The sequence below is a fragment of the Urocitellus parryii genome, chromosome 5 (assembly GCF_045843805.1).
Source record: "Urocitellus parryii isolate mUroPar1 chromosome 5, mUroPar1.hap1, whole genome shotgun sequence".
Taxonomy (NCBI): Eukaryota; Metazoa; Chordata; class Mammalia; order Rodentia; family Sciuridae; genus Urocitellus; species Urocitellus parryii.
The window spans coordinates 6,805,808-6,820,201 of record NC_135535.1 but is presented as its reverse complement, the minus strand read 5'-3'; the positions used below and the strand labels follow the sequence as shown (position 1 = coordinate 6,820,201).

Genomic DNA, 14,394 nt, shown 5'->3' with positions numbered 1-14,394 from the left:
CAAGTGCACACCCCAAAGCCACGCCCCGATTCCCACCTCCTCCAGCCACACTCTGCCTCTTCATTACCAGTCTATTAATCCATATCAGGGGAATAATTCACTGATTGGGTTAAGACTCAGAACCTTCTTGCATTGTGTCACATGTGAGCTTCTGGGACACCTCACATCCAGACCACAATGGGGGCAGCAGAAAGGATGAGACCCCGATTGTAGACCCTCGTATGCCACCACACATGGAGGACCCAGGGTGGTGTGCATGACAAGTGTGAGTGGAAGGCACTGAGGAGAGGGAGGGGAGGCAAGGAAGGAGGGGCAGCGCTTAGGGGCAGGCATGGCCACGTCAGGGAGGGGGCCCTGTGAGGAGTGGAGGGCAGCCCAAGGCACACCTTGGTGCTGTGATGAGCCTGGGCCTCCTTCAGAGGGTAAGGTGCAGGGATGGGGGTGATTCCTTGTCTCCATGCCCTCCCCTGGATGTCACCTGGAGAGGGCAGGAGGGCCAAGGACCTGGGAGGCTGCCCCTGCCCTGGCCCCTCCCTGCACCCTCTGCCTTCACAGTCAAAGAGTGTGTTGGCTCCACGCAGAGGGCGAAGGGCAGCCTCAGCTCCTTTATAAGGGAAGGGCCCAGGCAGTCAAGTGCCCAGGATGTAACAAGACTGTCCTCCCTGGCCCCAGGTACCTGGAGTGCCCAGGAGAGCCGGGTGTGCCAGAGGATCTCGTGGACAGCACGGCAGCCATGGGGCTGCTCACCGGGGACGCACTGTGGGCTCTGAGTGTGGCCGTGGCCGTCTTCCTGCTCCTGGTGGACCTGATGCACCGGCGCCAACGCTGGGCTGCACGCTACCCGCCAGGCCCCCTGCCACTGCCCGGGCTGGGCAACCTGCTACAGATTGACTTCCAGAACATGCCCAGCTCCTTCCAAAAGGTAAAGGAGCCAGGTTTGGTGGGGCACACCTGTGCTCCCAACATCTCAGGTAGCTGAGGCAGGAGGATTGCAAGTTCAAGGTAGACTGAGCAATGTAGTCAGAGCTTACATCAAAATAAACAATAGAAAGGGCTGAGAATGTAACTCAGTGGTTAAGTGCCCCTGGGATTAATCCCCAGTACCCTCCAACACCCAGGGTCAGGGAGAGTCTGGTGGATTACAGTGGAGGGAACCCAGGACAAAAAGAGATGGGTGATGGGTGAAGCCAAGGTGGACCAGGAGTTGTGCAGTGAAAGGAAGCAGGCTGAGAGGTGTCCTGGGAGAGGGCAAGGCAGAGCCTGAGGACACTTCCAACTTTCCAAGGGCAAAGGTGTGAGAGGACAAAGGCCAGGAGGTGGGACTGGACTTGGCAGTGGGTTTGGGATCCAGGTGGGCAGGTATAAATTGTGTAGGCCCCAGTCCCTTGTGATTCCATCAGAAGGAAAGGTCTTGGGGATGGGGGAGGAGCCAGGGTCCTGAGCAGCACATCAGTCAGGAACTTTAGGTGGACACAGATTGACAGACCCACTTAAAATTTTCTGCTCTGGGTCTTGCACCTCACTGCTCACCTGTGTGACCGTGTCTCTTGCTCTGTATCGTGGAGCACTATTGTCCCCATTGACGATATCCTGATTGGCAAGGTCATAGCTGTGGGTCCAGAAAGTTGGATCTGAACTGAGTTAGTCCACTTTACAGGGTGTGACTCCCAGCCTCATATTCCCACATGTCAATACCAGGTCTCTTCCCAGAGTTGGGACACTGCAGAGTCCCTGGGTCTTTTGTGGTGAGGTGAAGGTCTCCAGCCCAGCAGGGAGTTCAGCTGGACAAATACGTGGCCCTTTTGCCCACAGATGCGGTTCCGCTTTGGTGACGTGTTCAGCCTGCAGCTGGCCTGGAAGCCTGTCATTGTGCTCAATGGGCTGGCCGCTGTGCGGGAGGCGCTGGTGAACCACAGCGAGTACACCTCCGACCGCCCGTGGATGTCCATCTATGAGCACCTGGGCTTAGGACCACGGTCTCAAGGCAAATTTCAGCAGCCAAAGAAATGGAAAACTGGGGGATGGATGGGTGTGGGCGGCTGATACCTGGAAATAGGGATCAGTGACTTCAGGACCTACAGGGGTGGACACCCCGGCCTACAGAGAAAAGCCAGAGATGCTTGTGTCCTGACTGAGTAGAGGAGGAATCCTATGACATCAGGGGAGGAGAAGGGTAGGGCAGGGTCAGGCTTAGAAGCTGTCTCCGACATTCCCAGGTGTGATCATGGCAACCTATGGACATGCCTGGCGCGAGCAGCGGCGCTTCTCTGTGTCCACCATGCGCAACTTTGGCCTGGGCAAGAAGTCCCTGGAGCAGTGGGTGACCAAGGAGGCCAGCTGCCTCTGTACAGCCTTTGCCAACAAGGCTGGTAAGTGATGGGCTGAGGGGTACAACAGGGATGAGGTGGGCAGGCCTGAGAGGCAGGGCCACACCATGACTGGCTGTTCCCACCCAGGATGCCCCTTTAACCCCATGTCCCTGCTGAAGAGAGCAGTGTGCAACGTGATCTCCTCCCTCATCTACGCCCGACGCTTTGAGTATGATGACCAGCGCTTGGCCAAGATTCTTGACCTTCTGGAGGACACACTGAAGGAGGATTCCGGCTTGTTGCCCATGGTGAGGGGTTCAGGGGACTATCCAGGGCCAGTTCTGTGCAACGAAGACTCCCAGCAGGGTTAGCATGCAGGGGCAATGGGAGAGGGCATCCTGGAGAGGACACTGTAAGAGGGAAGGCCTGGAGGTGAGCACATCTCCAACAGTAGCAGGACAGGTGGGCCAGGGTCAGAGGGCTCCAGGAGAGGAAAATGAGCCCGTGCCCGCTGTCCAGCTAACACACAAGCTCGAGATCCCCATGGTGGGCTGCTCCTTCGGCAGCCCAGGCCAGCAGAGAGCTTGGAGGCTGGCTCTGGGGAGGGAGCTGGTCACTGGGTGGGACAGGCAGGCCTGGGTCCACCCTGGAGGAGGATGTGACCCGAGTGTGGTCCAGGTGAGTGAGGAGCACAGGAAGGACCCAGGTCCCCTCTGTGGCTGTCACAGGTGCTGAATGCGGTCCCAGTGCTCCTGCGCATCCCAGGGCTGCCTGGCAGGGTCTTCCCTGCACAGAAGGCCTTCGTGGCCATGGTGGATGAGCTGTTGGAGGAGCACAGGATGACCTGGGACCCAGCCCAGCCACCGCAAGACCTGACTGACGCCTTCCTGGTGGAGGTGGAGAAGGTGAGGTGGGGCTGCCTGAGACGGGCTAGGGGACCTGGGCTGAGGGTCCTGTGAGGCCTGAGGCCAGGCAAGGTGGGACCTGTGCATCACCCAGTGACTTCCTTTCTTGTTCCTGTATTGTCCTCTTTGCCTGACCCAGGCCAAGGGGAATCCTGAGAGCAGCTTCAATGATGAGAACCTGCGCATCGTGGTGCTTGAACTGTTCACTGCGGGGATGGCGACCACCTCGACCACGCTGGCCTGGGCCCTCCTGCTCATGATCCTGCACCCAGACGTGCAGCGTGAGCTGGGATGGGGAGGGAGAGCTTAGAGACAAAAGCTCTCCTCATTTTAAGTAGATTCTTGTGTCTCTAAGCATAAACTCACCCAGTCCCCAATGAGGCTGTTATCTGCTAAGCTGGACACAGCCCTGACATAGGAGAGGGTCAGGGTGCAGGTCCCTGGGTGCTGACATACTGGGGGTTGCTTCTCTGTCCAGGCCGCGTCCAACAGGAGATTGATGAAGTGATAGGGCAGGTGCGGCAGCCAGAGATGGGGGACCAGGACCACATGCCCTTCACCATGGCTGTGATTCACGAGGTGCAGCGTTTTGGAGACCTTGTCCCTCTAGGTCTACCCCATTCAACAACCCGTGACATTGAGTTGCAGGGCTTCTTCATCCCCAAGGTAGGCCTGGGCCCTTCTCCCAAGCTCTGAGTGACCAATAAGCTAGTGGCCCAGCATGGACACTGCCAGGGGAAGGAGGACTGGCATCTAGTTCCCCTGATTCCCAGTTCCCCTGGCACCACCTGGCCCAGCCTGAGTGGTCTGGGAAGCAGAGAAGCCGCCAGCCCAGCGCAGAACCACAGAGCCCAGGTTGTTGGGGGGAAGTAGATTAAAACATGCCTCAGATTGTGGTAGCAACTGCAGTGCTTGGGGACAGAGGTTAGTAAGGGTGTCAACAGGGCCCTTGTTACCTGGCCCTGCCATCATGTCCACAAGGGTGCTGAGAGTCTGTGGCTCTGAGGGTTACTTCCAAGGGTTCAGTGTGGACCAACTAGAGTCTGCCCAGTCTGGTTCAGTGGTCAGGTCCTGACATCCCCCTCCCAGTCCCTGCTCATGGCAGGCATCTCCTCCAGGGGACGATGCTCATCACCAACCTGTCGTCTGTGCTGAAGGATGAGACCGTCTGGGAGAAGCCCCTCCGCTTTCACCCTGGACACTTCCTGGATGCCCAGGGCCACTTTGTGAAGCGGGAGGCCTTCATGCCTTTCTCAGCAGGTGCCTGTGGGGCCTCCCTGTCCCTCCCCAGGGCTCCTTGGAGGGGTGGAGGCCAGGGACAGGCTGACTGAGCCCAAGTCCCCCTCACAGGCCGCCGTGTGTGCCTCGGGGAGCCCCTGGCCCGCATGGAGCTCTTCCTCTTCTTCACCTGCCTCCTGCAGCGCTTTAGCTTCTTGGTGCCCCCTGGACAAGCCCGGCCCAGCGACTGTGGCGTGTTTGGTACCATGGTGACCCCGTCCCCGTACCAACTGTGTGCTGAGCCCCGCTAGAGGAGGTAGCAGACTCCAACCCTGCCCCCAGACGGGGCTATGATGTTCAATAAACCAGTCTTGTCACTGCCACTTTGTTCTGACATGCCCCTGGCTCTATCTGAAGCCAGCTGTTGCCCTCTGCCCCATTCTTCCTGACTGGACCCCTTGGTGCATGTGAGAAATGGGTATCCTGATGCTCAGCAGATGACTTCTGGCTCCATGACACCCACAGAGACCCATAACTGGCTGCTGGGTTGGTGGCCAACTACATACAGTAGTCTGGACTCTGTTGGTCCAAGGTTGGGGACAAGTGAACAGGTTTCTGCCAGACATCAGTGCAGTCCCTGGCTGCCTGGCAGATGGTGTGACACAGGGAGTGGGACCTGCTCCCCAGGGAAGTTTGACTAAGCCTCTGTGTCCAGGGATTTTCTTGGGATTGGTCAAGTGGGGTGGAGCTGCCCTGTGACCATCTGCCACAACTCAGTCACTGTCCCCTCCCAGGCCAGAGAGATGGCCCAGTGCCCCCGCCCAGATCCCATCCCTGGTGTAAAGAGCCTCAGATATACAAAGGCGCTTGCCAAGAAGGATGTGCCCAGACCTTCGGGCCGGTCTCCTGCAGCCTGACAGGAGTCAGGTGTTTGGTTGAGAATGTGGGATGGAATCCCCAGGCCTGCTGAGCAACTGTCCTCCAAGGGCCACTTGGCTCTGCGTGAGCATCTGTGTTTGTTTTGTGGTGAGACTTGTTCCTGAAACGTACTCTCTGAACTCGTGTAAGTGTGCAGCTCAGTGGTATTAGAACATGATCAGGGTGGAAAACATCATCCTGGTGTCTTCCCGACTCCACCCTGCAACCCGAGACTCTGGGTTCCTGCAGCTTCCTCTTCTCTCTGCCCCTCAGGGTCTGCAGCCATCTTTCTCCCTCTGTGAACATGACTCACACAGTGACATCTTTGGAGTGGGCTCGTGTTTCGCTTATATCCCTGATGTCCTTAAATTCATCCAGTTGGTAGCAGGGATCAGCACCCCATGTTGAGGGCAGAATGACATCCCATCCTGTGGGCACACTGCAGTCCCCCTTGCTGTGGTTTGTCTTTTTTGAGTGTCAGGTACCAGTGGTCAGCAGTTGGCAACTTTTTAAATTGGAAATTCGAGGAGAAAAGAATTTATCCATATAAAATATCACGGCCTTCTGGGTAGCATGAGTACACCTCTCCTTCTGATCATGTCTCATGCTGACATCCTCCCCCCAGTTCAGCTCCCCACCTGGGCGTGGCAGCATCTCCCCTCAGCAGCAGAGCAGAGGTTGGAGAGGGCCATGGATCTGAGAGAGAGAGGGACCCCGCCCACAGACCCTCATTGCGCGCTGCTGGCTCAGCACACATGTTATCAGTCGTGCTATTGTCCCTGCTGTGCCCAGGCTACGAAAACCCTCCTGGTGGGCACGAGTGGGTAGGGACAGCAGCACAGTGTGCAGCGTGGCTCGTGCGCAGCTTCAGGCATCCCCTGGGACCTGGGGTGGGTCTCTGTGGATAAGGGCTCCTGTTCCCTGCTTTCCTGACCCACTCACCTGCCAGAGGACACTGGCCTCCACCTGCAGCTGTGACCGTGGGGGTACAGCGGTGTCTTGAGACCCTCCTTCCAGCTCCTGTGGACATAGACTCAGAAGTGGAATTCTGGCTCACGGGGCAAGTCTCTTTCCATTTTTGAGGCCCACTGCTGTTTCCCATGGTGGCTCTACCATTTAAAGTTCTTTCCTAGAGTGCGTGTGTGAATCTAGCACATGAGACGCACTCCATCTGATCCTCAGCACCACATAAAAATAAATGAATAAAAGAAAGACATTACATCCATCTACAACTAAAAACATTAAAAATTTCCCCTTATTTCCTGTTTTTCCCTTTTCATTTAGTTGATATTTTCAGTGTACCACTTTGATTTTTCCAAATTATTTTCTCATTGTTTACATTGGGAATAAGGACAACATGCTTAACTTATAAAAACCTCCTTTTTTAAAAAAAATAGAGATAGAGAAAATCTATTTTTGTAGATGGACACAACACAATGTCTTTATTTTCCTTTTTTTAACGTGGTGCTGAGAATTGAACCCGGGTCCCGCCTGTGCTAGGTGAGCGTTCTACTGCTGAGCCTCAATCCCAGCCCCACAAAAACCTACTTTTAACATCTTACTTTCTATAGTATGAAAACTCTGATCCAACATATCTCTGCCCTTCCCCACTACATCACATTCCCCATTAAGTATTCATACACTGTGTGCTAATAGCACAGATTTAGAATTCTTTTTTATACATTGATGGTTCCAATCCCATAGGGAACAGAAAAGAGGCCTTGTATTGTTAAACCCTTACACAAAGAAAAGACCACAGACTCCAATTTTAAGCCAAATTAAAGCAAGCTGTAATTCCCACCAGCTGGGACTGTTTCTCCTGAAGTCCTTGGGTTAGAGAACTCTAGCTCTCTAATAGCGCAGTTTTATAGCACAAAAAGTTGCAAAAGGGGGAGGGTGTCTTGAGAACTTACAGATATCAGGATTTTGACAAGCGTAACACAAAGGCAGGTAGTAGGTTAATAGTCTAAGTAGTTCAGCACTTAAAGAGTAAATTTAGATCACAACATTAGAATTTATGAGGCGCCATTAGGGTTTTAGAGAGGTTGTTATCTGGTCAGGGAAAACCAGGCATGGGTGAGTTCAAGGCACTGGCAGGCATTCCAAGCAAGTTTAAAACATCAAAATATGGCCAGGTGAAACAGAAATCCTAATATTTTACAGAAAACAGAAATGAACCTTTTATAACTTTTGACAACATGGCTTCTGATCCGAAGAGGGGATTAGGCTGGGTCTGCCAGTGAGCCCCCTGCTGACATTATATTGACCTGCTGTTACTCCTCAGGTTGTGATTGTGTGAGCTGAGTTACTGTCCAGTGTAACTCCATTTCAGCCTGGAGAGTTCCCCCCGCCTCTTGTCAGGCAGGTCCACTGGTCATGAAGCCCCTCAGTGCTGACCTGGAAATGTCTCCATTTCGTCTTCATTTGTAATGGACGGTTTTGCCACATAGTCCAGTTGACAGTCTATTTTCTTTCAGGCCTGTAACCTGTGATAGTGTGTCTTTAGGTCTGGCGACCTCTGATGAAAAACTGTGGCTCTCATTTAGGTTTCTGGTATGTGAGGAGCTGCGTCTTCACTGCTTTTTTCTTTCTTTTTTTTTTTTTTAAAGAGAGAGAGAGAGAGAGAGGGAAGGAGAGAGAGAATTTTTAATATTTATTTTTTAGTTCTCGGCGGACACAACATCTTTGTTGGTATGTGGTGCTGAGGATCAAACCCGGGCCGCACGCATGCCAGGCGAGCATGCTACCGCTTGAGCCACATCTCCAGCCCTTCACTGCTTTTCAACCTGTCCCCTTAACACCTGTTCTGGGCATAGTGCTACTGAGGGTGCCTTGTCCCACAAAGAGCCCCGGGTACACCTGTGCACAAAGGCATAGTAGGAGGAAGAGGTGGCCACCAGGTCCCAGGTCCCTGGGGGAATGGATTGGACTACTAGACCCTGGGGTCTATAGCCACAGTGTGAACTACAAGTTCCTGAATCCTCTGGGTGCACGTCCCAGGTCCCTGGGCACACGGGGGGACTCCAGTGTGGACCTCAAGTCCTCGAGGGCTGTGCACATGTGGAGGAGAGCACACACCCTGGCATCGCTCCAGATGGCTCCTCCCATCCAGGCAGCACCTTCTCAGCTCCTCGGGACCTGGCCCCAGGTCTCCTCCAGGTACCAGGAGCCCTCCTGGTTGGGTCTCAGGCTACGATGGTGGGCAAGGGTCATGGCCAGTGTGGCTCTCGGCCCCGTGGGCTTTGAGGTGCGCAGACTTAGGTGGCACCTGGGCACTCTGCCTGGTGGCGCCCTGCTCTTATCCACAGAGGCCCATGGTACCAGACTCCTGTGCCTGGCCCAGCTGGCCAGAGGCGCAGGAGGCAGTAGGCAGGTCTCCAGGCCCTACTGTAGCTGTCATCTTTTTGCTGTCAGGGTCGGGGGACCCCTGTTGGCACTCAGAAGCGGAAGGTGGAGAGTCATGGACCGCCTGGTTGCCCAGACCCCGCGGTTCAGAGTCCCCACGGGCTTCCCTGTGTCCCTGCTGCCCTGGGCCTTGGGGACCTGGGCCTCAGGGAGCCGCGCCTGACCTCCTCTGTACAGTGCACGTAGCTGGTCACCTGCTCATCCCAGTTAGACTGTGTGGAACGTTCCCAGCCTGGGCCTCCAGCTCTGCAGCCCTCACAGCTCTGCAGCCTCCTGTGTGGGGGCTTCTCTGTGAGCCCTGAGTGCCACATGCTCAATGTTTTACAGGTTTTGGTGTTTTATGACCCCTATCCCCAGAATATCAGCCTTATTAGGATCGAAGTCCCCCATCATCAGCGCCTGGGACGGTGCCTGACACACAGCAGCAGGGTGGATTTAGTGGTTGAAGGAATCCATGGGCTGTGTCTGCAATGAGGACAAGTCTCTCTGTGGCTCTGTGTTTCCAGTATGCGATGCTCTGGGTCTGTGGGGCTTCTTTGGGTTTAGCTGCTTTGATTTCATTCAGCTTCTTGTGTGTGTGTGTTTCTGTTTGGGGACTCTGCCAGCACCATCACCTCTCTGACCAAACTTCATAGGTGACAACTCAAAAGGTGGAGAAATCAGGGAGAGCTGGAAGATCAGTGTTAGGGTTGACACCAGGGCTCAGTCATCAGGTGCCACAAGTTCCCTCGAAGGCCTGATGAGAGCCCATGGAGCAGCCACCTCCCTGAGCCTCTCTGTCCCAAGAAGGCATGATGGGGCTCCTTCCCTGGTCTCTGATTACTCCTGGTGACCGGGGCCCTGTGCAGGGAGGAGGTTCCTCTCAGGCCAGGCTGGATCTAGAGGAAGGTCCTTGCCTCAGGTCCAACCCAAGGTGCCGTCCTCTGAAGCCAGGTTGGCCTGAGAGGGAATGGGCCTTGCGGAAGCAGCCTGCCCTAGGGGCAGCCATCAGCCATGGGCAATGGGGCAGGGGTGTTTCAGTCAGCTGTTTCGCTGCTGTGACTAAAAGTAGAACGACTGTAGAGGAAAAGGTTTATTTGGGGGCTCACGGTTTCAGAGGTCTTAGTCCCCAGAAGGCCAGCTACATTTCTCAGGCTGGAGGTGAGGCTGAGCATCATGGCGGGAGACTGGGACTGAGGGAAGCAGCTCATGGTGATCCAGAAGTAGAGAAGGAGGTCTCCACTCCCCAGATACAACTGTACACCCCAAAGCCACGCCCCGATTCCCACCTCCTCCAGCCACACTCTGCCTCTTCATTACCAGTCTATTAATCCATATCAGGGGAATAATTCACTGATTGGGTTAAGACTCAGAACCTTCTTGCATTGTCTCACGTGTGAGCTTCTGGGGGACACCTCACATCCAGACCATAATGAGGGCAGCAAAAAGGATGAGACCCTGATTGTAGACCCCGCGCTGCCACCACACAATGTGACTCTTGGCTATTTCTCCCACTTCTGGAGGGGAGGCTGAAGGAGAGAGCACCCTTGGCCCCCCACATGGACAGGACTGTGTAGCCCTTCACAGGCAACACAGGCCATTGATGGAAACTGTTCCTGATGTTGAAGTCACTAGACAAAGGCTTTAAATGAGCTCATGAGCTCTGTTCCAGGAGCTAAAAGAGAAGCTGAAGGGCCCAAGGATATCATTAATGGTAGAGAAATATGAGCAGGAACCGGAGACGTTTTGGAGTTGCCCCCATATGCATACGTACCCAAGAGGTTCAAGGACCTTCATGTAGGATGACCTCCAAGAGATCTCAGCTCCAAGCCTGAGCATTTTAGGATATTTAAAGGCATAAACTACATCTGGATTGATGTAGCTGTAAGCACATCTGTACACACCATAATCCATCTGTAAACGTCTAGAGAATTTTGAAGCAACAAAAAGGGACTCCCCACAAAGGAAGGAGCATCAATTACATTAGTATGTGATTTCGACTCACAACCTTAGAGGCCAGAGCACGAGGACTCTCTCTCAGGAAGAGGCTGGAGGGAGCTATTCAGGCTTGGGAAGGGGCTTCTGGCTCTACCCACTGGTGGGTCAGGAGACTAGTGAGTGCACTGTTGAGAGCCACAGCCAAAGGGGCCCCAGCAAACTTCCAGCTGCCAGCAAACTTCCAGCTGCCAGCTGATGATTGGCTCACAGCGGCCCCAGCAAACTTCTAGCTGCCAACTGATTGGCTCCTATGCAGTGATGCTCATTGGGCTGTTTCCCTGCCCTTTCAGACCATGGTGCTCCTCATTGGGGGACTTTTTTGGGCTCTGCCCATGCGACCCAGCCAATCGACCTCAAGAGCAGGAGAAGTGGGGGAGGTTGAGAGGCTTGTGGGAAGCCGGTGGTGGCAGTTGGTCTCTGAAGGTATTTCCTGAGGAGCTGTGTGGTTTGGTGTGTGTGTTCTAAAAACAAAGTTCCTTTCTTGACCTATTTGCATTGGTGCTGCTACACCTTGTTCTTGTTTTTCTAATCTTTTTCCTTTCCTAAAACCTTGTCTAGTCATAATAGTGGGTGCATTTAGGTTGATGTTATTCGTTAATGTCAAACCTAATTGACCTAGGACATCTCGTCCCCGTAAATTTACGGGAAGATGATCCAATACGTATGGCTGTATAGTTCCTTCACATCCTTCAGAATCCTTCCAATCTAATACTATTTCACGTCTATGGGGATTAGTTGCCACTCCTAGGCCTCAAAGCGTTTGAGTGGCTTGTTGTAATGGCCAATGTTTTGGCCATTCTTGATGAGAGATGATGCTAAGGTCTGTACCTGTATCCAGTAGCCCATTAAATTCATGTCCTTGAATATTTAGTTTTAGCATGGGGTGAGAATCTAAATTTAAAGAAAGCATAGCCCAATCTACACCTGTGGAGCCTAATCCCTTGGAACCTCTTTCTATGGTACGACTGGAAAATTTATCATGTAGGCTTGGTATTATTAGTAACTGTGCTATTCTATCTCCTGGTGAAATTGCTGATATACCCTTTGGAGAACTGGCTATTATTTTTATTTCACCTTCATAATCGGGATCAATTACCCCAGGTCTTATCATAAGTCCTTTTAGAGTAGAAGAGCTGCGTCCCAATAATAAGCCTACTGTTCCTTGGGGAAGAGGTCCTTTCACCCCTGTGGGAATGATTTGAACTCCCATCTCTGGAGTTAGTACTGATCTGCGGAGGCGCAGATGTCCAACCCTGTGCTCCCTCTGGTTTGTCTGATGAGGGATTTAATGGACAATGTGTCCTGGGCACTACCCTGATGGGGTTGCTGGGTTCCTCCAGTGCTCCGTATATTTGTGTTCTTGGGCCCCAGAGCATTGGGCCCCCCTGTCCATTTTTTTGGCAATGGAGCCTGATGCCTTTCTCCACGATATCGTGGATAAACACCTGGTCCTTGTTCATTTTTTGATAATGGAGTACCCTCTATGGTGGTTTGAGAACGGCATTCATTAGCCCAATGTCTCCCTGTACGGCATTGTGGGCAAATACCCGGTATTCTACTCCTTTGATACCTAATTTTGTTAAAGCCTCCTCCTATGGGGCAATTCCTTTTAAAATGTCCTGTTTGTTCACAATTGTAGCATGTTCTTGGCCTGGAATCTAAAGCCTGTTTTACTGCAGCTGCCACAATTTGCCCTTGTTCATTAATGTCTCTGGCATCTAAAGCCTGTTGTACTGCAGCTGTCAAGACTTGCCCTTGTTCATTAATGTCTCTACATAATTTAATATATGTGTTTAAATCTTCATGTTTCCATGGTCTAATGACATCTCTGCACCAACGATTTGCTTGGTCATAAGCCAGTTGTTTTATTAATGGCATTGCTTGTTCTGTATTCCCAAAAACTCTGGTAGCTGTTTGAATAAGCCTATCTACAAATTCAGCATAAGGTTCATTAGCTCCTTGTATTACCTTAGATAATTGACCTTGTAAACCTCCATGTCCTTGTAAAGTCTTCCATGCCCTAACCACATTTGCAGCAATTTGTGCGTATATGCCAGGATCATATGCAATTTGTTGCTGCTGATCCTCATAAGGTCCCTTTCCTAACAACATATCTAGATTTCTCTAAGGATAACCAGCTACTGCATTTTGCCTAGCCGTCTCCTTGCAAAATTCCTCATTGGCAACCTTCCACAACAGGTATTGTCCTCCATTTAGCACAGCTTTACACATATTAGCCCAATCTGCTGGCATTATGTTCAAGTTGTTAATGGATTCGACCAAGCTTACAGTGAAGGGTGCTTGAGGACCATAGGTTGTTACAGCCTCTTTTAGCTGCTTCACTGTTTTGAAATTTAAAGCATGGTGAATTCGCTGCCCTCCTGCCTGCTCAAATACAGGGCATGTTAATATTTGAGATCCTGTCTCGGGATCCCAACTATCAACTGCGGGGGTTGGGGGCCTCCCAGCATATGGAGGTGGCCTTGTTAGCTGGACACTTACGTCCTCTGGTGATAGAAAGGTGTTAGTAGCAGTCTCCTGTAGAGGTGGCACTGTTAGCTGGACACTTACGCCCTCTGGTGATAGAAAGGTGTTAGTAGCAGTCTCCTCTTGTAACGTTCCCCCTGATGGCTTTTTCTGCTCTACACTTTCTTTCTCTGTCTGACTGGCTCAAGAGACCTTCTCTTTTACTTGAATATTTCTACTATAATACAACCCAAGAATATAATGCCAAACAAAACTGAAACAGAGTGAAACAAAATTGGAACAACAAAAAATCATTATGGCCTTTCTATCCTCCTGAAATGTCCATCCGTCCTTTCTCCCTATCTGTTCCTCAGATGTGAGTGGTTTTTCTTCCATCTTACACATCTCCAGGGACAGGCAACTTAAAACAAAAGTGAAGCAAAACAAAAGAAGAATCTTAAAATGGCTACCCATCCTCTCTCCCTGCCCTTAGGGGCGAGCAGTTTACCTTATCACTTACCCTCAGTCGCTCCCCGTGCGAGCCACCAAATGCTGCAGTCTGGCTGGGCACAATTCAGGAGCCACTTGTCAAAAGAAACAAACTTTGTTTTTAGAACACACACACCAAACCACACAGCTCCTCAGGAAATACCTTCAGAGACCAACTGCCACCACCGGCTTCCCACAAGCCTCTCAACCTCCCCCACTTCTCCTGCTCTTGAGGTCGATTGGCTGGGTCGCATGGGCAGAGCCCAAAAAAGTCCCCCAATGAGGAGCACCATGGTCTGAAAGGGCAGGGAAACAGCCCAATGAGCATCACTGCATAGGAGCCAATCAGTTGGCAGCTAGAAGTTTGCTGGGGCCGCTGTGAGCCAATCATCAGCTGGCAGCTGGAAGTTTGCTGGCAGCTGGAAGTTTGCTGGGGCCCCTTTGGCTGTGGCTCTCAACAGTGCACTCACTAGTCTCCTGACCCACCAGTGGGTAGAGCCAGAAGCCCCTTCCTTTTTATAGCTGAATAAAACCCTAATGTGTATGTATGGCACTTTTTCTTTATCCATTCATCCATTGAATGACATCTAGACTGGTTCCATAGTGTGGTTATTGTGAATAACTATAAACACGGGTGTGCATATATCACTATAGTATGCTGACGATAGTTCTTTGTGATAAATCCTGCTGAGGGATATAGCTGGGTT

The 14,394-nt window shown here is 52.3% G+C and overlaps 2 protein-coding genes across 4 annotated transcripts in view; one reads left to right on the top strand and one right to left on the bottom strand.

The window, feature by feature from the left end:
• Nucleotides 1–14,394, bottom strand: part of LOC144255135 (cytochrome P450 2D4-like) — an 87,842-nt gene that overhangs the window by 45,384 nt on the left and 28,064 nt on the right. The window lies entirely within an intron of this gene.
• Nucleotides 668–4,743, top strand: LOC113178377 (cytochrome P450 2D17-like). Of its 3 annotated transcripts, none has more exons than XM_077798676.1 (9): nt 668–922; nt 1,813–1,984; nt 2,217–2,369; nt 2,457–2,617; nt 3,038–3,214; nt 3,354–3,495; nt 3,693–3,880; nt 4,333–4,474; nt 4,565–4,743. In XM_077798676.1, the coding sequence occupies exons 1-9, from the start codon at nt 734–736 to the stop codon at nt 4,741–4,743; spliced, it is 1,503 nt and encodes a 500-aa protein (XP_077654802.1). In that variant the 5' UTR covers nt 668–733. The 3 variants fall into 3 exon arrangements, with proteins under 3 accessions (XP_077654802.1, XP_077654801.1, XP_077654803.1); XM_077798675.1 differs by having other exon boundaries at nt 3,636–3,880; XM_077798677.1 differs by lacking the exon at nt 2,217–2,369.